At 44.4% G+C, this 23,060-nt stretch overlaps 1 protein-coding gene across 7 annotated transcripts in view; it reads left to right on the forward strand.

Moving 5' to 3' along the window:
- The window catches only part of UBE2F (ubiquitin conjugating enzyme E2 F (putative)), a 67,263-nt gene extending 44,990 nt beyond the window's left edge, over positions 1-22,273 (forward strand). For 3 of the 7 annotated variants that reach the window (XM_046943547.1, NM_001006512.2, XM_046943548.1), the window contains 3 exons: positions 672-704; positions 1,597-1,659; positions 21,778-22,273. In XM_046943547.1, coding sequence (XP_046799503.1) covers positions 672-704; positions 1,597-1,659; positions 21,778-21,828 — 147 coding nt within the window. In that variant the 3' untranslated portion in view covers positions 21,829-22,273. Of the gene's footprint in view, positions 1-671; positions 705-1,596; positions 1,660-2,791; positions 2,909-13,514; positions 13,618-17,423; positions 17,550-21,777 lie in introns of those variants that run through there. The other 4 variants (XM_040703383.2, XM_040703384.2, XM_040703386.2 and 1 more) reach the window with 3 other exon arrangements.
- The last annotated feature ends 787 nt before the right edge of the window (positions 22,274-23,060 follow it).

Raw genomic sequence — 23,060 nt, forward strand, 5'->3', positions numbered from 1 at the left:
CTTGTAACTGAGGATATGGGCTCTTATGTCAGTGGTAATGGACCCTTCTGGAGATACATACCCTCAAAACAGGCTGTGTTTGATGGCACCAAATAAGGGAACGTTTAGAGTCAGTTTGCCCTTAATCTTCTTATTTGTAGCAATTGCAAATCCTTTGTATTGAATTCCTTTTAAATAGGTGCTTATAAGGAAGGAATTTATTTAAGGCACACACTCGTGTAAGGATGCTATCTCTGTAATCATACTACACCTAAATCTCGGTGCTGTCATGACACTGATGCTAATATTTGTCTGTCATTATTTTAACTTTTTTATTTTTAAAAGCAGATTGCTAAATGAAGTTGTATACCCACCATTTGCACTAAGCTGTGAGGTCATCAGGTGGTGGCATTTAAGTTACTGTTCCTCTCCTTGAGCAGAGAAGTGATGGGAATAAGGAAAATCTGAACTTGTATTTGAATATTCAGTGTTTGGGTTTTGGAGTCTTTGAAATTTCAGGCATCCATGAGATGGGGAAGATTTTCCATTATTTTGATTTAAATTAGTAAAGCTTAACTCTTAATCTTGATTTGATTTCCAGTAAGCTAATGAGCTAGTAGAAAAACAAAGCTTGTCAGCTTGTTCAGAACACCTGAAATGCATGCCTAACTGACTCTGCTTTTCCCTTGCAGGATGTTGTCTGGGGATTAAACTCTTTATTTACTGTAAGTAAATGAAGCCTTTGCATATCCACGTTCTTTCTGTCTGCCTTGTGTGGTTTCAGCCTCACCTAATGTTTCCTCTTGAGGTCGTTATCCCTTTGGCCTCAGTAGGTGTTGTACAAATATAAAATCAGTTTGTGCTTTTGTTAAGTGCGGGACGTGTACAGATGATCTCTAATAACCATGTTTTCGTAGATTGTTTTTCCTTTTGGTTGCAGTCTATTATGGGGTACTTCGATAATGAGTTACGTTACCTAAGGGACCTGCTGGTCAAATTGAAGGATAAAAAGGAAAAGTATAGGCAGTGGAAGCAGCGATGGTTGCCCTGGGAAGAATATAGGAATGCTATCCAGATGTGCAGAGATGGGATCAGGAAAGGCGAGGTGCAGCTGGAATTTAACTTTGTGAGTAATATGAAAAATCACCAGATGATATGTTGGTTAGAAGAAAAAGGAAAAGGAGAGTGTACCCTCTCTGATAAATAAGGAGAACTGGAATGAACAGACATTGAGAAGGCTGAGGTACTCAATGAGTTCTTTACCTTGATCTTCGCTGCTAGTCAGGCTTCCCACTCCTCTCATGTCCCTGAACCTCTAGATCTCACTTTTCAAACAGAAATGCATCACTGCTCAAGGATCAAGTGTGCCATAGGGGCTGTATGTGGTATGCAGTCTGATGAGATCAAGTGTCTTGCTGCTGTTGTCCTTTAATTGATGTTTGATTCAGTTTCAACTGCACAACTTGTTTGCATTTACCTTTGGCAGGGATCTGCACAGAGGACGTGAGATAATGGCAGTACCCCTGCTAGTCTTGTTTGCTTTGCTTCTTTTTCTTGTTTATTAGTGCTGGGGAAAGTTTGGAGGAAACCCTATAATGTTCTCTGGTTCTTTTCCAGGATCTTCTGAATTTTGACGATCCTTTGAATATTGAGGCTGCAGAACATCATTTGCGTGACAAGGTGAGTCAGTGGTTTATTTAAAGCATTTTGTTCCTTAACACACACTGTACTCTGTGATTCCCAGTCAGCCCTTTTATAGCGTTTGAGCTGGTACTTAAGGCAGTAGAGTGACTCAGTGTATCAGCGACCAGATACTCAAACAAAAATAAGCTTGATCTGGGAAAGTAAACTTGGCACGGTAGTGGTATGCACCATATGCTCAAATTGTTGGCCATAATGTAATCACATCCCCAGAATAGATGGTCTTTGGCTTCTTGTTTCTAAGATTTTCCCTGAAGCTGCATATGTTCTGTGGAGCAAACGATAGCGATTTTTTCTGGCACAGCTACATGAGCAGCCTTTCACTTAAAGGCCAGCAAAAAGATCCCATCCCTCTCTGTCTCTTTCAAAATGCTGCTTTTTTGTTCACAAAATGTTGCATGCTTTTATTAAACCGTAAGAAATTGGGACACATTCGAAACCCAGGAATGGAAACTTTATGCTTAAAATACTCTTTATGATTTACTGATTAGTGGCCTGATGACAAGCTGTGAATGTGTACCTCTCAGCTGAGGTTGAGTGTGGTGACAAAGGTGAACAAAAGGAATAACTTCCCCCTTACCTGGATGTCCAAAGTTGCATCCCTTCCATTATATGGATGCATACCTTAAGTGTATCAAATATTGGCTTGGCGTATTCAGGATTGCTTATTTTAATTAAACTCTTCTGATACATTTGGCAAAGTTAACCTTCAAGACTGAAGAAAACTTCCAGGTAAAAGTTAGTTTGAGGAGTTTGTTGAAAATGCAGAGTTGAGCAGTATATCTAATTTAGGTTGCATGTTCATCTTCCCAGCTATTACTTGTTTCAGTAAGACCTTGTAGCTAATCTGGTATTCATCATTATTTGCAAGGCTGAGATGAGACAGTTAGCCTAAGGTCAGAGAAAATTGGTAGAAAACTGATCTGGAAGTGGTTTTCATTCTAGTTTTGTTATACTGTCATGGCAAATTGTGCCAGGAAACCTTCCAAGCCATAAAACACCGAGTAGTTACAGACAGCCTGAGGAACAAAACCAGTGTGGTGAGATTGCAGGTCAAAGCATTTTCTTCTTATGCATTGCTAGACCAAATTATTCTCTACCATCTTGCCAGGGAGGTCTCTAGTGTGCTCTTTGGGAATGGTGAGGAGACTGCATACCTGCTGCTGCATGTCAAACTTGGCACTTGTTTCTTCTAACTGGCAGAGGGGAGCCATGGCTGGTGTCTAGGTAGGTTTTGTAAGGAGTGATGCTCCCATAGCATGAGCACAGCCTTCTGTCAGGGTCTTCTGAGGCTTAGCAGTGCTGCAAGACATCAAACCAGCTAAAGAATGGCAAAATGAGTAAATCACTATCGTGCATTTCCCACCCTCATTCAGAATCTGGAAACCTAGGGAACCCTAACAAGGGAAGAATGCTAACTGCTTTTAAAAACCCAGCTCCCTCAGAAGAGGAGTGTTGAGTGTTCAAAATATGTACTCCTGCCCTAAGAGCATGGAAGCTTTTTCAGATAGCAGTTATTGAGAAAGAAGTTAAAGGGAAATTGAGGTTTTTCGTTGTTTTAAAGCTAAAAAATGTTTTTGCACAGACCATTTTTTTTTTACTTACTAAATTGTGGAGCAGACTCATCACAGTTATCCAGTTATGTGAAGTTCATGTTCTACCGTGTTAACTTCCCTGGTGCTTTATGTAGATTTGGTCTTTTGTGAGTTTGACATATTCATTGCTGAGTTTTTGACAGGAAGTGTTGGATTATCCATTGTATGTCTTTCAAGCATGATGAAAACAAAACCAATAATGCCTGCCTAGGGATTGCAAGGGGGAGAAATGACTGCTTTTACAGTTAGCCTCAAAGGGATGTGATTGCAGCTTGCATTTTTGTCTCCCTCGGGAACAGATGTCATGTAGTGTCTGAGCACTTCATTACAGAGTGAAACTGCTGTGGTTCTGTCCCTCTCTTAAGAAAATATTGCAATGCACAATATGATTAATATGGGAATTTTACTGAATTTTCCTTAAGTCATTTTTATGCACGTAACACAATCATACTGATAGCGTATATGTGATATACATGCATGCTGTATATACACATAGATATGCAAATACAACTGTATACAAACAGTTCTGTCTACAAAGATGTGTATAGCAGATAACATAAGGAAATGCCTGTGGTCATTTGGCAGCGTGGGAGTATATGGCTTGTAAAAGCCAAAACAAATGGACATTGAGTGGTCTTTTGTGGTTCTCCTGGGGGAGATGACTGTTTCTCTGATGTCATTTCAGATTGCAAATCCTGAGATCCTTTCGCAGACACTGAGGCTTAGTGTGGCTGCTTGAGAAGTTAACAGCTAATCTGAAGCCTGCCTCTGGTTATTTAAAACGTGGAGCTGGAGTTCGTTCAGTTCTCTAGGCTGGTATTAAGTCATCAAAAATGCCTGTCCTCCTGCAGATTCTCAAACTTATATTCATAGTCACATCACAGATATCGGATCTCTATTATTGATTCTCAGAGAACAGTCATTCTGTGAATGTTTGCGTTATAGATCAGGCTTCAAAGGACTCTTAGGATCTCTCCCTGCATAAGGAACTTCTTAATTTTTTGTGTTAGGTCCATGGCTTGCACTGGAGCATATAGCTGTGGCTGTTGGGAAGGCAGTCTTGCTCTAAAACTGAAAAATTATGCAAAATTCAGAGCTCGAGTTGTTCAACTAATTGCAGTGCAAAATCATGTCTTATTTGACACCCGTGTTCGTGCAGCTTCATCTTCCAGTCTTTAGGGTATCTGTCAGCTTGAGGAAGGAGCTGTCAGCTACTCAACCTCTTCGCCACTGATTCTTTCAGCCTCTGATCATCAAGTCACTTTTAAGTTAATTCTTTAAAATGCATGCGATTGTTCGTGCAGCTTTGGTAATTCTACACTTCCTTGCACATTTTGCAAGATCTCTGTAACTTTTTGGAAGGCTGTACAACAAACCTGGGCAGTCATCAGTATCCATTTTCCTAAATGTACACTCAGCAAGCCTCAGTATTCAACCCTCTACTTTTCAGCTGCAGAAGTGATTTGGAGTCCTGTGTTATAACTGATTACTTACACTGATAGACCTTTTCAGTGCCAGAGGATGCTGTCTGCTATTTGGAGTGAGCTAGGTGCTTATTTCAGAGACAGGACCCGGTTACTTGTCTGCTTTCAGTAGAACTGTTCAAGCTGTTTTATTACCATTGTAGCCACTTTGATAAGGCTTCCATTCTGCTGGTTGTAAGTTTATCTTATGGGTCATCATCAAGTGATGTTGGGTGCTCCCAAGGCTTAGTCACCCACATGGTTGCTTTTTTTTTCCCCCCATCCCCCTCCTTTCAGCTTGCGAGCACAGTTCCCTATTCTCTCACTGTTCACCTCTGTGAATGCTGTCTTCCTAGTAACCTCATTGGTGTTGAGAGGCTGCTACTGGAATAGGTTGCCTAGTGATGTGGTTGATGCCCCGTCCCTAGAGACTTTCAAGATGAGGCTGGATCAAGCCCCGAGCAACCTGATTTGGCTGTATGTATTCATTGTAGAGGAGTTGGACTAGATGACCTTTAAAGGTCCCTTCCAACTCTAAAAATTCTGTGATTCTACTGGTTCCCTCCAAAGTCTTCTCCTTCCCAGTAAGTCCTGTTCCCTCAGCCTCCCCTTGAACCCTAGCCCTTCCCAGCAGAGGTGTCCGCAGCCAGGGGCAGAGCATGTCCCACGGGCAGAGCCTTGCCTTTGGCCATGCTGAGCCTCAGGGGTTGCTCTCAGCCCCTCCTGCAGCCCACAAACCTCCCTCTGGAGGCTGAATTTGTCCCCAGTGCATGGACTGCATCCACTTCAGTGACTGTGTTTCTGCAGACCTTATGTAGACTTCCACACGCAACCATTGTTTTCAAACATTGGTCTTCTCACAAACACTGACTGTGGCATTTCTTTATTTAACAAAACATTCAGTGAAATTTGTTGTAGTTCCTCATTGCTCTTCTTTTTTCCCCTCTGCCTTTCTTTAACTCATAATTGTTTCCAGCTTGGGCAAAGTTTGCATTGTTCATTTTTGTAGAGCTGCTTTTTGGAACATTTGTGGTTTCCACATTACACTGCAGTTAGGTCACGATCACTGGAAGATAAGTAATCATCTCCCTTTGTTTTAGAGTCCAGTAAACCAGAATTAAAAGATGATTGATGTCATTACATAAACTAAGCAATGTTTTTCCCAGCATTTAAGCTTCTCATGTTGATAAAATCTCATCGATTTGATAGCATGAGATTTCTTGTGGACTTTGAAGAACAACTTACTGGCTATAACAAGCTGCTTTGAATTTAGCAGAGGAATCGGTCCGTGATGATGTGGATGCCGGAGCCATTGATTGCTGGTGTAATCAGTTCCAGGGATTCCTAAACAGTGAGGAAGTGTTCATGTTTAGAGGGTTTGCTGTTTTGTGTAGTGAACAAACAGAGCTGTATTGATCGTCTTTCTTTCACAACCAAATAAGCGGAATAGTAAAAGAATAGGGGTGTACCTTGTTGGTACAAAGCTGAATGAGCTTAGCAGCTCAGGACTCATGTATCCCTTAGCTGGGGGTGCTGTGGGCACTGCCTGCGGTTTGTTAGTTGAGATCTCTCTCATGATTGTTTGCAGATCCTATCTCAGGCCATTGCATTCGCTGTGTTCCTCAAAAGTTTCCCACCTTATATTTCCTCATAGTGTCAGCATTTGCCAAAACCATTTCAAAGCCATATGTGTGCTACCCAGCAAGATTAATTACACTCCTTATGTGGCTTAGAGTACAGTATTGTTTCTAAATTCTTTTTAGCTTTCTTCAACTGTGCCTCCCATACCCTGAGTGCTAATGCCGTGTCCTACTTCCTGCTGAATTTGGTATAGTTTCAGTTTTTTGTCATCTTGCAGATTAACAAACACTCGTTTGGTTTTTCTTCCATGTGGTGGCTTTGAGTAGTTTTAAGGGAGAAGCTGCATAACATTATCACCCTGTGCTGTTTTACTGCAGATGTGAGCACGGTGAGGCAGTGGGTGGTGCCTGGCAGCAGTGACAGCAGACACCTCTGGTAGTGCAGGTTTTGATGAGCCGCAGCACTCAAACTCTTTTCATAGCTGGCAAAAATGCATAGCTAATACTGGTGGTGGTGTTGAAAAAGCGCTTTGTAGCTGAGATTTAGCTCTGTCAAGTAGTGTTGTTGTGCGCTTTGTATCGGTTGCAGTTTCCATGGAAGTAAATAGGATGCATTACTTCTGGAGCAGCCTTCGTAGATGCAGCCCTAGACAATTCCTGCTCACTCAGCATGGCCCAAGCAAGCCAAAAGGTTGGACACCCGTGGTTTAAAGGATTTTGTTTGACTCTTCCTTGAGGAGCAGTGTCAATATGTTTCCCATCACGGAGCTCAGAAACGCACCGACAGGTAGGAGTGCAGCCTGCAGGCAGCCAGCAATTGCGTCAAGAAGACATTGTTAATGCCACACATCGTGGCCCTCCCTTTGCTTGCCCCAGGCGGAAGGATCACACTTGTCACTGCAGGAAGGCTGCTGTCAGACTCGATGTAATTATTGCTGGCAACGTCCAGGATGTGAAGAGGCCAGCATGCTGCTTCCAGCAGGCACTCCAGCTGCCGATCAGCCTGATCCCTACCTTATTTCTTGGGAGTCTCTCAAGCTTTAAGGAACATGCAGCTCAATACCCCTACAGAAAAGTGGTCTTTTTGTCTTTTCTGTCTGTTTTTTCCAGTCATATTCTGCTACTGTCAGTGAGGGGAGACTTAATTGTTTCCCTGTCTTTTCCATGGCTAGATTGGTTGCGAGGCTTGTGCTGTTGTTTTGGTATTTAAGGATGAAATATTTTGCATCTGTTTGTGCAGGGGATTTGGGTTCTAGTCCAGGTTTTAGCAACCTTGGGTTTTCACTGTAGCTGCAGAATTTTGTCAGTTCTCTTCTCACTGGCTATTTCTAACCCGTCTGTTTTTAGGCAACTTCATATGCTGGGATGACTGTGTGGGTTATGTTGTCACTGCACAGGTGCTGTGCATTTGTAAGAATTTTAATGAGAAAATTCAAGGGAGCTGGAATGCCATGCTGCCATTAAACTTGACTCTGGACAGTTCATGACATCCTGAGGCTGCCTTTAATAGATCATCCTGACAGTAGCAGTTCCTATTCCTGTCCAAATCACGTTTTTTCTGATTCCTCATAACAGTAATGCCAGCACACTGGCAAAAATCCTCCCAAAGGCACCAGGGACAGGATTGCCAGCCTCGTCTCACCTGGGGTAATGGTACATTTTCATGAAGAAATAGAGATAAATCACACAGACAGTGCTGGCAGCAGGGATGTGTGAGGCCAGGAGCTGCTGGGGATGTGGAGTGTTGGGGCAGGTTTTCACTTGCATGCTGCACTGACAGCTATCAGGTTTTTTTCCATTTCTTTTTTTTTTTCACAAGAAAATACTATTTTACTTTTGCATTTACTTTTTTTTTTTTTAATTAAAGGCTTCTCTTGGTAATAAAAAGCTTTATTTTAGGTTTGTTTCTGTGGAAATGGATTCATAGTGTTCATGTTGTTACGGAGTCCAAAGCTGCCCCTTAGGTTTCCTCTTGAGTTCTTAATTGCCTTATATAGCCTTAGTCTTTAGGAAACGAGGCTTACAAAATGCCTCTCCTCCCAGTTGTGTGCTGTCTTTGGAGGCTGTTTTAATGAGCCTCTGAGATGAATGTTTTCCTTGAATTGCTTGAGGAAAGCCTTCTCATCCTCACAACTGAGCATGCCAATGTAATTCCATTAGAAATAGCATTAATAATTAAAGCAGCGATAGATTACAAATCTCACTGGAGAGCTTTTTTAACTTCATAACTGTGTGCGGTTCTTTTGAATTCTTAAGCAGCAAACGGTTTAGCATTCTTATAGAGCAGTCTTAATGTCTCAGAGTCTTCCTTGGGCTAATGAGTGAGAACCAGGAGCACCTGACAGATGCAGGAGGGGGTGTCAGTGTATATCCTGAGAATAGGAAAGGCATCAAAAGAGAATGTAGTCAGCAAGGGGTCTGCCTGAAAATAATGGTGGAAAGGTAAGAAAGCAAAGACAGATCATAGAACATCTGTAGGCATCCCTTTGGAAATATAGTAAACTGAATTTCACCCCCACATTTGCACTTTTTTTTTTTTTTTAAGTCTAACCCCAGTTATTACCAAGCACTGTGAACCATCTGCCCCACCAACCAGGAGCCCTGTGCTTTCCCTTCCCTTCCCTGCATTGCTGCCTGCAAGACAGCAGACACGGTGCTAAGTACAACTGAAGTCATACTTCTCTGCTAAAACTTGGAGTGATTTTATCCTCGCACTGGTAATGCCTTCAGAGAGTTAAGAAGACCCAGAATTTGCAGCCTGTGCATCATTTTTAATTTGATCCTTCAAAATACTTTTCCTAAACAATGTCAGGGCCAGCTGTACTTTCATCCTCTTGGCTTTTTATCTCTGTGCTCATACATAATGAGGACATAACTACATTTGGATTTAAGTCTACCTTGAAAATCCATTTTTCTGTGTTGCTGAAGAAGGGCATTTGCAACGAAGTAGTGCATTCAAATTTGGATTGTTCTTTATCTCGTCATTGATCTTCATATAATCACAGAATGGATGGAGTTGAAAAGGACCACAATGACCATCTGGTTTCAACCCCCTGCTATGTGCAGGGTCGCCAACCAGCAGACCAGGCTGCCCAGAGCCACATCCAGCCTGGCCTTGACTGCCTCCAGGGATGGGGCATCCACAGCCTCCTTGGGCAACCTGTTCCAGTGCGTCACCACCCTCTGGGGGAAAGTCTTTCCAGATTTCAGTTTTTTTCCATTCCTCTAATTTGATGTATCAGAAGACTACACCATTAGAAATGTTAACAGATGCATCCAAATGAAAGGCATGATGTAAGTGCTGACTTATAGTACTTGTTTTGGAGACTAAGCAGCCAAACAGTAACACAAAAATTAGAACTTGAACGCTTGGAAAACAAAATCATCAGCTCTTCCTCGTGTCTTCTGATTCAAGTAAATTCACTTAACTGATTCATAGAATCGTCATTTAACTTCTCTACATCTCTGTCTTTGCAGACTCTTCGTGCTTAGCTTCTATTGTTAAAATGGTGATGATTTTTTGGAGATCAGAGTTTCCATGCTGACGGTAACCTGTCAGGATCTCTCTCACAGGCGAAAAGATGTTTTTCTGGTTTTGGATGAGATTTGCATGGAAACCCAACCTGATGGAGATGCGATGAGGACACAGAAATCTGTGCTTGAAAAGCGTTAGAAGGGATTAGAGTACAGTTGAGTATTGGGTGACTTCTGGCATCACCAAAGTTTTGAAACTGAGTTTAAAACCATCATTACACTCCAAAAGATTTTATTGGAAAACTGTTCCTTTTTTCCTAATGCCTTCACCCAGTGTGTTTGTAGAAGAGAATGCTTATTGAATTCACCAGTGTGCTGCCTATGCCCTGTTCTCTGTGCCAGACTTGCTGCCCTGGCCAACAGTTGCCCATCACAGCCATGCACTTTGTTAATCTTCCCCCGTGTCCCAAGTGTTTGACATTTTGTGTGCAAGAAGTGCTGATGATATTTGAAAAATTCTGATCATGAATTGTAATTTTACAGTTAATAGCAGTCAAATTGTAATTACTATTTTCATTTCTTAGGCTTAGTGATGGCTCAAGACAGCTGGAAAATATGCCTTAGAACAGAGAAATTACTTGAAAACATTGCCTTGAAGTTCATTTTGGGCTTTCTTTTAAGCATTCCTTATTGTTAGGAGTGTGTTTGAGCAGGTGCTGGAAGAGAAACCAGATGGGGGGTGGTTGTGCTGGGCAGGGTGTTTGTACGAGGCAGGGAGCAATTCTCAGCTGCACGTCTAGCTGCAGGTGGATGTGGTGGGGAGATGGGATGGAGCGTGCCTTAGTGACTTGTGTTGGCACCTTGGTGACACAGCACTGAGGAAGAACCCTTGCTTTGGCTGTTTCTGAAGGCATACAGGAGTGTGACTGGTTTTTCTTTGCGCTGCTTCCCCGAGGCTTCAGTGCACAGGGAGCAGAGGAGGTGCTCCTTCCTCAGAGCTGGAGCTCTCCCAGAGCTGGCAGTGCTCTTCCCTGCAGCAGCAATGGGAAGAGTTACCACGATGAGACAGATCTGAACAGACACTTGGGCTGCTCTTTCTGCTTGGTGTGAGAGGTTTTGCAGTCTCTGCTACCAGATCTCGTTGAAGACCTTCTTGCTAAATTATCATTTACGTGTCTGTGTGCAATAAGCTTGACAGTTCTGTTGGGTGGAAGTGCTTTCGATTAAAGCTGAAATGTTTTAGTTTGTAGCTTGGCTCCTGCTAATGAGACAGTTGTGTTTCTTGCTAGCTCTTCTGTTCTGGGTTGTGCTCTCTGCTTTTTCACTTAATGATATTTCCTGCATGCACAGACCAAAGCAAAGCCCCCAGGTGTGGTGAGAACATCTGGCTGGATGCCGGTGTTAGAAGAAAGCATTGCAATGACCTTATGTCCAACCTGGAAGTCATCACGGTATCCATTTTTGCAAATTGAGGGCTCTGAGTGCACAACGTTACAAGTTATGGCTTCTCTTAGTGTACTTTGCAGGCTTTTTCCTACTTGTGGGGTATAAGTGGGGATTTAAAAGGTCAGTGTCATTTTGTGATCTCCCTCTGCAAGCTTTGCACGCTTGCCTGGAGCAAGTCAGGGTACATTGGATCCATCTTTCCAGATAGCTGAGTGCCACGCTCTGTTCTGTAGCCCCACAGTGAAAATACCCAGCTGTTAGAGGCTGGGAAGTTTCAGCTGCGTTCTTTCAGGAGGTTAAAAAGTGGGCACATTCTTGTATCGTTTTTCAAGTCTGTTCTCCAAATTCTGCCTGTTAGCACAGGGGCATAACAAACAAAAAGCTGCAGAAATCTTTATAATAAACCCAGATTTCATCCATCGACCCAACTGAGTGGAGGCTGTGGGTGAACAAAGCATGGTTTCACACCCATCCAGAATATTGGGAAAGCATCCTTATCAATTTACTACCAGGGCAGAAAGATCAGATTAATGTTTGACATTGCTTCTAGCTTGGAAAGCAAGTAAGTTATGCTGTGCATCTAAATGTGCAAAGTGCTGGATGCCATTCATTTCTCTTTCAATTTAAAAAGCATTGAGAACGTTCAGAATCCAGGTTGAGTCTTTTGTGTTGATCATACAGCAGCAGTTTCAGAAAGCACTGTGAGCTAGCTGTCCTTCCTGTTTCAGCATGACTCAGGACATTGGATTAATTGTTCTTACAGGACTCAGAGATGAAATGCAGTCAGAATACAGCTTACCTGCTGTTCTTCTCTGTCTCCTGTATGCAAGAACAGAGTATGGAAGGGAATGGGAAGCTCTTAATGACACGTTGAGCTAATGCATCCTGGTGTAATCTTGCGTCAGTGAACGGAGATGAGAGCAAAATGTGTCTGGAAGGATGTAACAAGGTGATGATAGAGTCACTGAATATCCCAAGATGGAAGGATCATCCAATCCAGCTCCTCGTGGGTGATGGAATAGCGTGGTACTTTGCTAACTGTGCAAGAGCTATAAGATCTGGCACATCAGCTTATCAGCCTATTTCCTGCTGAGTGCTTGTCAAATGTGTGACTGACAGCTCTGTGCAGCTTGCTTGAATATCTTCCTTCCTCCAGTTTATTTTGTAATTGATTGAGAGCAAATGAGCAGCTTCCTGTTCCAAAATGACTGGAGCTACAGATGCAGGCACACCTGTCAAGCAGAGGCAGTGTAGGAGAATTTTTGTAGGCACACGTGAAGAAATTGGGTCAATCAGCATTTTCCACGTTGCTTCGAGTACCTGGTGCTGGATGTTCCTTGATTAAAGGTGGTGATTGCTTGCTCACACTTTGTTGCATCCCGAGCATGAGCCTCTGTAGGCAGCTGACAGCTCACTTGGACACAGTGTGAAGGGATAATATCTGACAGTATCTTCAGCTACAAAACCGAGTTTGTCTCCAGTTCAGTCAAGCACACTGAATATTCGTCGAAGTAGTCTGAAATTTCACTTGCTGATCTGTGGTGTGTGGGATGAGAAAGTGGCAGATAAGCAATGCAAAAATTCTCCTGGCATCTCTTGTCAGCACCGACCTCAAATACTGTGTCAGCAAAGGAAAAGGAGGGCAGCGGATGGGTTACAGCTGCCAAGTGAGGTGTTGTCAGAGGGTGGCTGTTCTCTGTGGGATCCAACCCTGTGTTGGCAGGCTTGGGCACAACCTGCAAGCTGAAGCATATCATACCGTGCCAAATACGTTGTCAGCAGTGTGAATATTCAGTAACAAAATCTGTAAAGCCAGGATATTTTTTGCCTTCTGAAATGAAGCTCCTTCTAGACTGCAGTATTGTAGACATTCACCACGTAACGTGCAAACTGCTTTCTGTGTGATTGATGTGATCAATCAGCAGAGCCTACAAGTCGGCTTTCACGTGTGAGCCCACAGCATGGTGTTGAGTGCATGGTGTGTTCATAACCTCTGTTGTAGCCCTGCAGTCACATGGCTGGCTTTGACCACTGAAATCACTAGTTGTTAACATCAGTTGCCCTTCCAGCACCCATTAACCAAGGACCCTACTGGATTTCCTCATCAGACAAGGCTACGTTCTTACGTGATAAGTGATTGCTTGATTGCTTCTCCTCTATTAAGTAGCACTCTCCAGAGTGTTGGTTTATGGCCAAGCCCTCTGGTTTTGTGCTTAGATCACATATTCTGATCCCAGCAGATCAAGCAGTTGCGTTCACTGTGTTTTGTTTGGCAGTGACTACTGAAGCAATTTTGGATGGTTCTGCTGGCCACGTGAGCCCAATGGGTACATATTGAACAGCACTGAAATCTGTACAGACAAGATTGCTAACAGCTGCTGTAGGTAACTGGTTTTCTTGCATTACTGCTGTAAAGCACTGCTCTAACACTGCTGGGGTATTAGCCTATCACCCAACTAAAAATAAGTCCTTTATAACTTCCCAAGTATTACGTTGCTTGTAGAAAACAACAGCTGCTTCTGATTCTTTAATATCATTGAGCATGTGAACCTAGGAGCTGAAATCCCTCTTGAAAAATAAATAGGAGGAAGAGTCAGTAAACCATGCTTGGATGTATTTTAGAAGGGGGGACATGGGGGAGCAATGACCATCCCATTGTAAGAGAAGATCAGGTTTGCAACCACCTGAGGAATCTGAACGTGGTGGGTGTGTGGGTCCCGATGAGATGCTGATTTTCAGAACTAAGATTGGACTTTGGCTTAAATCATCATGGTGCTGCACAGCCGAGACTCGTGTGCAAGTGTTTTACTTTCTAACCACTGAGCAACATCACCCCCACAATCCAGTGCATGGTGTGACAAACAGAGAGCGGTCGTTAGCTAAATTGGTGCACGTCTTAAGACTGAATTCCTAACAGTAACTCACTCTGTTGTCTCTCTAGCTGGTGCAAGTACTGTACTCCTCAGGCAGTCCCAGCTGTAATTCTTTGGCTGGAGGAAAATTCTGTCATGTGTGTGATTAAAGTCAGTGGCTGTTGTCTTAAAAATAAAAAGAAAGACTGCCATCAGGAGGGATGGCTTCCTGAGCAGGGCAGTGCAGCACACGTAGCTACTAAAAGAAGGTGAAAGAAGAAAAGTAAGTCCTTGTCGTTGATCATTAGAGCAATCCATTTACATGATTAGTGTCAATTATAGTAAGTGGGGAGAGATGCAGAATTGCAGGGCCCTTCAGGTTGTTTAAAGTATTCAGATTTACTAGTGTGTAAAACTGCAGCTGGGTGGGGGGAGGAAGGAGGATTCATCCATAAGCTAAACAATCTGGTCTTGCACCTACTGGAATTTGAGATAATAGCAATTAGGCGTAGAACAAAAGCATTTCTGTGGAGCTGAGAGTAAAGGCATTACTGAGTTGACAAGCCCAACAATTTTCTCCTCCATTTTTCAATATTAAAAATTATGCTTGTAACAGATTATTCCTGTGTTTGGTGCGTCACAGCACGGGTAGATGTGTCAACCTCTGCCACAATCGCTTCTGAAGGATTTCTGTTTTCCCTTGATTTCTCTGATAAAAGTTGGGTATTGTTTTGGAGGCTGTCAGTCTAATACTCCTGCGGCAGCAGCAAAATAATTGGAAGAGATGTAAAATGATGAATACTGATGATAATGAGTAAGGAGATGCTGGGAAATTGTTAGGCGGCTGGCAGGTAACATGGAAAGCTTGTGGTTTTAATTTAACTTGAAGGTAAAGGTCCTGATAGAAATGTGTATTTCTTCTTCCTTGCTTACGTCCAGTGTAACCAAGTAAACAATTCTGAATCACATTAGGAGGCCTGTCTGTTCTGTAACAGTGCTGAGACATTTCCAGGAGGCATTTCACAGAGCAACGGAGTTGCTGAGGGAGGCAGGACCCCCTGGATGGTCTGATCCAGCCCCTGTGCTCAACGTAGAGTCAGCTGGGGAAGGTAGACTCAGCAGGAGAGCATCCAGTGGGATGTTGTCTCCAAGGCTGGAGATCAGCGTTCTCCCCTGGTGAGAGCCTGGCACCCATGCCAGGTGAGATGCCCTTGCTCCATGAGGGCACATAGAGCATGTGTTTTACTTCCATCCAACTGCTGGGGAGCAGACCAGGAGGATGAGGGAACCGGAGAGAGAAGGAATATCATGGAAGCTGTATTGTGGTGGGGTGAGGAGAGTAGCAATGATAGCTTGCAAATCTGTAGGCAGGCAGATCTTGTTGTCTTTGCTTGCTGAATGCATGTTTTAAAGCCCTTTCTTGATTTTGCTGGTTGTTCTTCAGCTGTGTGGGTAAGAAAGTGTGGGTTGCCAGTAAGCACACTGACTAAACGAGGCTTTATTCTGGTAGAGGGAACTACCCACCAGCAATTCAGACACCAAGGGGAGTCCCATTGCTTCATACTGATCACAAGATCTGCATATTTTTCCATGCATCTGTCTTCTTTTCTCTTCCTTGTTTGGCCATATTTGAATTCATCAGCAATCCGACTGTGTGATGCAGTAATTTTTAGGGGATTTTTGCTCAACACGTTCTTTGTCAGCACCACGAGCTCTTGCACTGTTGTATGCTATTCAGATTGCTATAGAGGTAACTGAAGTCAAGGCTTTGAAACGACTGCTACTTCATCTTGTGTTATTAATTCTCAAGGAAACAGAACCATGGTTAAAAAAAAAAACAAAAAAACACAACAAAAACCCAAATCACAGTCAAATTCTGTACTGTATCATAGCTGAGTTTGTGGTGTCACTTGTTTCTTGGCAAGAAATTACAATGAGAAGGAAAGTGCCCACAAATTTGCTGTGGGACGCAGGGCTATGGGAGAGAGGAGTTTGAGATGGTATGAGTAGTTCTATATATACCCACGGAAACGGTAAGAAGATACTGCTATTTGAAACTTCTTATTGTAAGAAATGTTTTGACAAACGTTATGATGAATCGTTAGAACACTTCAGGAATCCCTTGGTCTTCACTGATACTTCCTCTCCAGCTGAGGTATGTCGGGAGACTTCAGGACAGCTCTCCAGATGGTTCTTCCTACAGGATGATCCCATTAATCTTTGCCCAAAAAGTGTGTATGTACATCAGTAGACTACAACTCGACCTTTTTACTACCTTTGCCCCTTCTTTAGCTTTTTTTTTTTTTTATCTTAGCGCCTCTGTTTTACCTGGAATCTCAGCTGGTGCTCCCTGAAATTGCTGGAGCAGATTTGTGTGTTTGAGTTACAATCTCTGTCAGACTTGCAGGTTCCATGGCCATACCTTTCGGCACAGCCCTTCATGCCACAAACACAGCTGACTTGTTGAGCCAGGACGGCTGCCTCCATCCAGTTCCATGTACGTTTTATTCTGCTGCTCTTCCAGAGAGACTCAGAAATCTGAGTGACCAGAATAGATCCGTGCCTCCAGGAACTCTCCAGCCTTTTGATTTGTGCATCTAAAAATTTAGGACACAAATTAGTATGTTTTTATCTTCAGCTTGTTCGGAGCTGGACTTTGTCAACGGCTCGATTGATGCAATTGGCTCTTAGCTCAAGGGAGAGCAGGCAACAGAAAGGCTGCTTGTGCTCGTCAAGACAGGGTATTGTTGCAGCTAACAAGGGGAGGCATGCCCACATCTCGCTCTCATTGTGTTTGCTTCAAGCTGGCATTTTCAGGCCCTCATTTTAATGTTGTTTGCATTGCAGAATATTTGAGTCAGTGCGTTGCTTAGATTAGTGCAGCCTCGTCCTTGCTGTGCTGTTTTACATCCTCGTGTTTGAGCTTCTCTTGGACTGGGATCTGCCTTTGTCCATTGTTGAGTATAAGGTTTTCCACTTAACCTCATTCCCATGTTTAAACTGATAGCTCCACGCTGGCCCTGGGCAGGCTGAGATTTCTCTCGCTAATAGGAAGAAGCTGGTTCTGAACATTTTCTTCAAGAACAGTACGAAACTGTGATGTGATGGAAGAGTGAGGGCTTTTTAACCTCCTTCAGGTAAAAAAAGAAGCTCACATTTATTCCTGGATACCGAGCCAAGTAGCTCTGTCCCAACGTTTTCTAAGAGAGGTTATGAAACGTGTAAGAACTGCTCTAATTAGATGCACCCACAAAGTCTTCCTGAGGTATTGAAGTGGGTTTTTTTGGAAGCTGCTTAATTTTTGTTGTTTGTTTTTCACTGCTTTGATTGCAGCTGAGCTGTCTTAGTAGGAACAACAGAACCGTCCCAGTCCAAACCCATCTTTGCAAAAGAGCGCACCCTGTGAGTCACTGCATTTATTTATCTCTGTGTTTACTACAGTAAATCCTTCACTTCCTTGGCACAGCCAACCTCCCTGTTTGATGGTGGTTGTGCTGAAACTGCAGCAGCCACAAAGGATGTGCATTTAGAGAACTGCACTGCTGTCTTCCTTGGGTTTCCTCCCCATTTTATGCTGCATCCGTATGACAGCCTTGAAGCCTTCCCCTGCTGAGCATAAAGTGCATTAAGCAGCGCGTGCAAACGAGCGACGACACAGCTGCTAATTGTGCTAACAGATCTAAATAGGAAAAAAAAGTTCCTCTTCTAATCGTATTTATAGAAACCATTACCCACCTTTCATACTGCTTTGATTAAGAATGGAGCCTCTTTCTGCTTCCCTGAAGCTGATGAAGCTTTTGCAGGTGGTTTGACTGGCTGAGGTAATGGCAGGAATGCGAAAGAAATGCAGATGTTTGAAACCTTTTGATGGACATTTGTTAGGCAGGTGGGTGGCTTAGAAGGAAAGCTTCTGTTTCATGTTCTGTAGACAAATGTGTGGCTATGGGAGAAGTCTGTGCTGAGCTCCCCTTCCCCGTGCCTCACTGTGTGACGGGGGCATGACTTGGGGAGGGGATGACTTGCAAAAACTCTCTTGCCAGGCCCAGACAACTCTGATTTCCTCCGCTGTGGTCATTTAGCCATTAAGATCTCAGATCCTGAAGGCATATCCTCTCTTGGGAATGAGTGGCATCCTCACAGGTGGAAGTGTGTTTGTAGCATCTATGTAATTGGGATGATTGAGGCGATTGTTTTTCAGGGCTGTTTCCTGCAGACAGTTCCAACAGCTGTATCAGCAAGGCTTCCAGGAGCAGAGTGCTCTGTGCTCGCCAGTGGAAGCGTGGGTTTGCCCGGGGCCACGTGGGAATGACTCAAAGCAGACTCAGGTGGTTGTTCTTGTCTTCAGCAACCTGGTTAAAGCGTAAGCATTACAAAGCAGATCAGTCAGAGTCAGGGCAAAGCCTGAGTCACTTTGCTCTGCAGCTGTAGGACCAGAGGACTGCCAGGAGCCGAGTGAAGACTCCTCTTTGGAAGGTGAGGGTGGTGGTGAGGCTACTCTTGGGCTTGGACCTTCCTCTGCAGGACTTAGCTGTAGGCCCTGACCACCTCAGCAGCTTTCATGCCTCCTAATCCATGGCCTTTCTCTCTACGGAGCACCTTGAAGTGCTTCACTCTACACAGTGCACGCATGCTCCTCCCTGAGCACGCAGTCCAGCAGGCACGTCAGTGCCACCTCTCACATCAGTTCTGTGACCTGTCTGTGAGTGCAGCAGTTTGGGGGGAGAAATGTCCTAAAACTGATGCTGTGGAGACTGCACCTACTTGGTGTGACAGTGTGGTGGGGACACCTGTGCTGTTTTTCACCCTCCCTTCTCTCCAAGTCCTCTTTTGTGCAGCTGAAATGTAATCACAGGGCTCAGAAAATTTGTAAAATGATGTAGAAGCTGAGCTCTAAACAAAGCAGTGCCAAGATAATCACAGCGAGGTAGGAATATGGATTGGAAAAAGGCCTCATGCTAGAGATCTTTGTGTTTCATTCAGCTCCCTTCTAAAAGAGAGTGGGAGTGCGGGGGCTGATGGGTGTGAAGACTCATTTTTTCCTACAAGATGGAAAAGAAAGGTCGCTCTAAATGTGGTCTATGGGGCTAATAGGCAAACCTACCCAATTATTGTGTCCTCCTCCCAAAGCACTGAGTGGGGCTGAGGAACGTGAGCAGATTGTGGCTGGCTTACTGGTGAGTGGTAGAGCCTGGTATTCCACTAACGTGCCTTTCAGTGAAGCCATAAGGAGGGTCCTAACAGAAACCATTTGGGATTTAACCCTGCTGATAAACTTTGGACTACGATAATGTTGTGCTAAAATAGTGGAGGTTTTAATCACTATTTTGTGTTGTTATGGGGGGTCTGTATTCCTAAAAAAAACAACCATCTCTGAGACCACAGCTTTTTCAGAAAGCTCCAAGCTTGTTGTGTTCAAACAGAAGTTCAATGGGATGGATGCTGAACCTCGGTGTGTGCTGTAACCCAGTTTTCAGCACAGTGATATTGTGAAATATGTTGTGGCTCATATATCATACGCTCTTCATCTGCTGATTAATTCTGAGTTTCCCTTCAGTTGATTGATGCCCCAATATGATTCTCAGCAGATGAAGCAGGGATTTGGCCAGCGTTACTCACGCAGTACATACTTCCCCATGGACCCGTTGTGCTCACGTACCGCTCTGACCTCCCTGCAGCTCAGGGCAAAGCTGCTTTAGGTCTGCTCCAAAATGGCTTGTTGCTCATGCACGGGTCTGAAGCTGAAGCAGACACCGCCACATTGTGGGTGTCCACCAGCTCTTGCTCATCCCGGGGCTGTTGCTGTCTTCTGCTGCCCTTCCAGCCCAAGCAAGACAGGGCTGCAGGTGCCGCTGCCAGGCGCAAAGCCCAGCCTTGCTTCTCCCCATTGGGAAACCCATGGGCAGCACTGGCAACCTCTTACTCCATCTGTCTGCTATCTCGAAGCTTGTGAAGGAAGTGCTGCATCGTGAAGTTGATGAAAGGCAAATTAAAATTAGATTTCCCCTTTGAAAAGCTTTAAAAAGTATTTCCAGCACTCCCTGATGGCCTTTCAAGGCTTAATGGCTGGCTGGGTTGCTTCTGATGGAGTGTCATGCGCTGTAGCATCTGTGCTACTGCAGTGAAATGTCACAGCAACAATCAGCCCTCTCCCCTTACAGCGGCCCGTGGCCTGACAGCCCCACTGACAGGGCAAGCAGCTGTCCCAGGAGGGACAAGGCAGGAGCCCAGCAGATGGGTCGCTGGCAGCAGCATGTCTCCCCCTCTTCTCCCTCTCAGCATCCAGACTATGGGATGCAGGACTTAGGATCAGCCTTCGTAGGGTAAAAGCAGGGGGCAGAGAGCAGCAGGGCAGGTGCCTGCCGCATGGCGATGGGTGCTTGCACACACTGCCTGCACCAGCCCCACTCCTGCTCTCCCTTAGCACTCCTGCAGGATCCTGTGCTTCTCTTTGTCATGCAGAATATAGACTGCTCTGACTAATTCCTTGCTTCTGATTATTCCGTGCTGCACACGAACAGATGTGCACGTAGGAAAGTGCACAATGTTAATCAGGAACTGTTGAGCCATATGGCATGTGAAGATGGAATATTACAGCTCCGTAATGAGAACCTCCTTCACACACAGCAAGGACAGCCATAACACATTCTCTCCAGTGCTGTCAGTCCCTTCATCTGGTGATAACACGTAAGTGAGGGCGTAGAGAGGAGCGCTCCTCTGCCGAGGTCCCATTTAAAAACATGGGACTTGCTCTAAGCCACCTGTAGGTACTGTAGTTACAGTAAAGATGCAGCTGGCTCTGTTGCATGTCCAGTGATATTTCTTGGCCATGTTCCCAGCTTGTTTTAGTGACACAGGGCAGCAGGCAGTGACATACCACGGAGCCCTCTGTTAACTCATTCAGCCCCCAGCAAGTCAGGGCTGTAACCAGGAGCGTCAGCAACCCTAGATGGTTTCAAAAGCAGAAGCAAAACCAACCCAACGTGTTAGAAGGGGTCTTAATTCGGGTTACTGTCCTAAAAGATGGGTGGTATCGTCTTCTTGCACTGCTGTGGAGTCAGGATTTAGACCTGTGTTATATATGTCAGGGTTATTCTGTAATCAAGCTCCGTTCCTCACTAATACAGTGAGTCCGTGTCTTAGTGTATCAGGTGTAGTGCTGTGACTGATGCTCCGATGCTGTCATTGCCCAAGGAGAGTCTGAGTGCTCCTTTTGCTGCTGCGAGGGATCAGCCTGTTATACCCAGGGTGCCCACCATGACTGCAGATGAGGTTTCCAGCATGGTTTGCCGTTGTGAGTAATTGTTCCAGTTTGCAGTAAGGCAGCCCACAACTTATCAGAGCTGAGCACAAGTTCAAGGTGTCACTTATTTTTGGCGGTGTGATATTTCAGCAGACTTGAGGTACCTGGAGACAGCTTGAGGCCGGGGAGTGGCTCAGAGACATGTTGTTTGTAAGCAGTTCCTTCAGAAACACTCCGGTGTGATAACACAGCTTCCATATCTGCCGTCAGAGGATTGGAGTTGGCTGATGCACAGAATCTCGTTTGAAACAAGGAAGGTGTTACATCCCTACCATTGGTTCCTTTGCACACTCAATGTGCGGGGTGGGGCTGTCTGTGCCCATTGAGAAGAGCCATCGGTGGTGGGTGTTCATTTCTAGAGCTAATTCTGCCTCTGCTTCTCCCCAGGAGGACTTCAGGAATAAAGTTGAAGATTACATTAAGCGCTACGCGAGATGATGAAGGGCGATGGCCGGCAGGACCACGGCTTCCATGCTGCAGAGCTGTCCTTAACTTCAACAACACCAACCAGAAGAAAACCAGCCCGGACTGTACCAGTCCCGTGTCCATGTTGTACTGAAGAAGAAACCTAACTTCATAACTTGTCCATGTTAAAAGGAGAGTCCAGCATAAATACAGCAAGAAATTGTGTTTGTTGGTTGAAAAAAAAAAAAAAAAAAGTTGTTTGCTTACTTTTAAAATGTTTACTCTTCTGAATTGTACTGTATATCCTGTTGATGAGATATGCTTGAGAAGTTAAAAGAAATCACTATTGGAATTGTAATTACACTGTTTTTTTTTTTTAAACCTTTTGCCTGGTTTGGGAAAAAAGACAAAAGCAAAGCAGGAGGTGTGGGTTTGGAACACTTCAAGTTGGCAATAAAATGGTCTCCTGTGAACCGAATCACAATCCTGTTGCTTTTGATGAGCAGGAACCGTGGAAGCTTTGTCCAGGAGCTGCTGGCGTCAGGCAGAGGGCTCTGCAGAACACACCAGAACACACCCTGAGCTCCGGCACCGAAACCCCCGTGGTGTTTAATGTAAGTCCCTTTTTGTCGCCAGTCTGGAATTTTTACAGTGCTGTTTGCAGATCCTCTTTGGGCCACGGTGGTTTTTTTTTGTGTGTGAAGTAGTTAAAAGAAATATAAGGCTAACCTGTAACTTAAGTGATTGTGTAGTACTGGTAAAATCCTATATATATTTTATATATAATCCTATATATATATATATCTGTGAAAAAGTAACGAAAGGGAGGTTTTTTTGTTTAAGAAATTTGCCTTTGCCTTCAGCTGGGGGTGCAGCAAGGGGGGATCGGTTACCAAAGGGTAGCACGACCCTCAGCAATCACTCAGCTCCGTGCTGTGTGTGGGCACCTTTCTGTTCCTCTGCTGGTGCCCTCAGCTCCCACTGCTCACCCCAGCCTCAGGGGGATTGCCCAGCAGCTTTTATACATAGATAAACCCCGGGAATAAATGTTGGTGTGATTTCATACAGAGCACTTGTTGCGTTGTGCAGGGGCCAGGTCGCAGCAGCCTTGCTGGCTACATTTCCCTCCTGCAGGTGTTACCGGAGGCCCAGAAAAGCAAGGAGATGAGATGTGTGGATGACGTGTGGCAGGAGAGACTGATCTTTAGATAATGCAGCCGCTGTGTGTGTATTTGGAATGAACTGTGGAGCAGCACGTTCCTTGA

Source organism: Gallus gallus, chromosome 7, assembly GCF_016699485.2.
Source record: "Gallus gallus isolate bGalGal1 chromosome 7, bGalGal1.mat.broiler.GRCg7b, whole genome shotgun sequence".
NCBI lineage: Eukaryota > Metazoa > Chordata > Aves > Galliformes > Phasianidae > Gallus > Gallus gallus.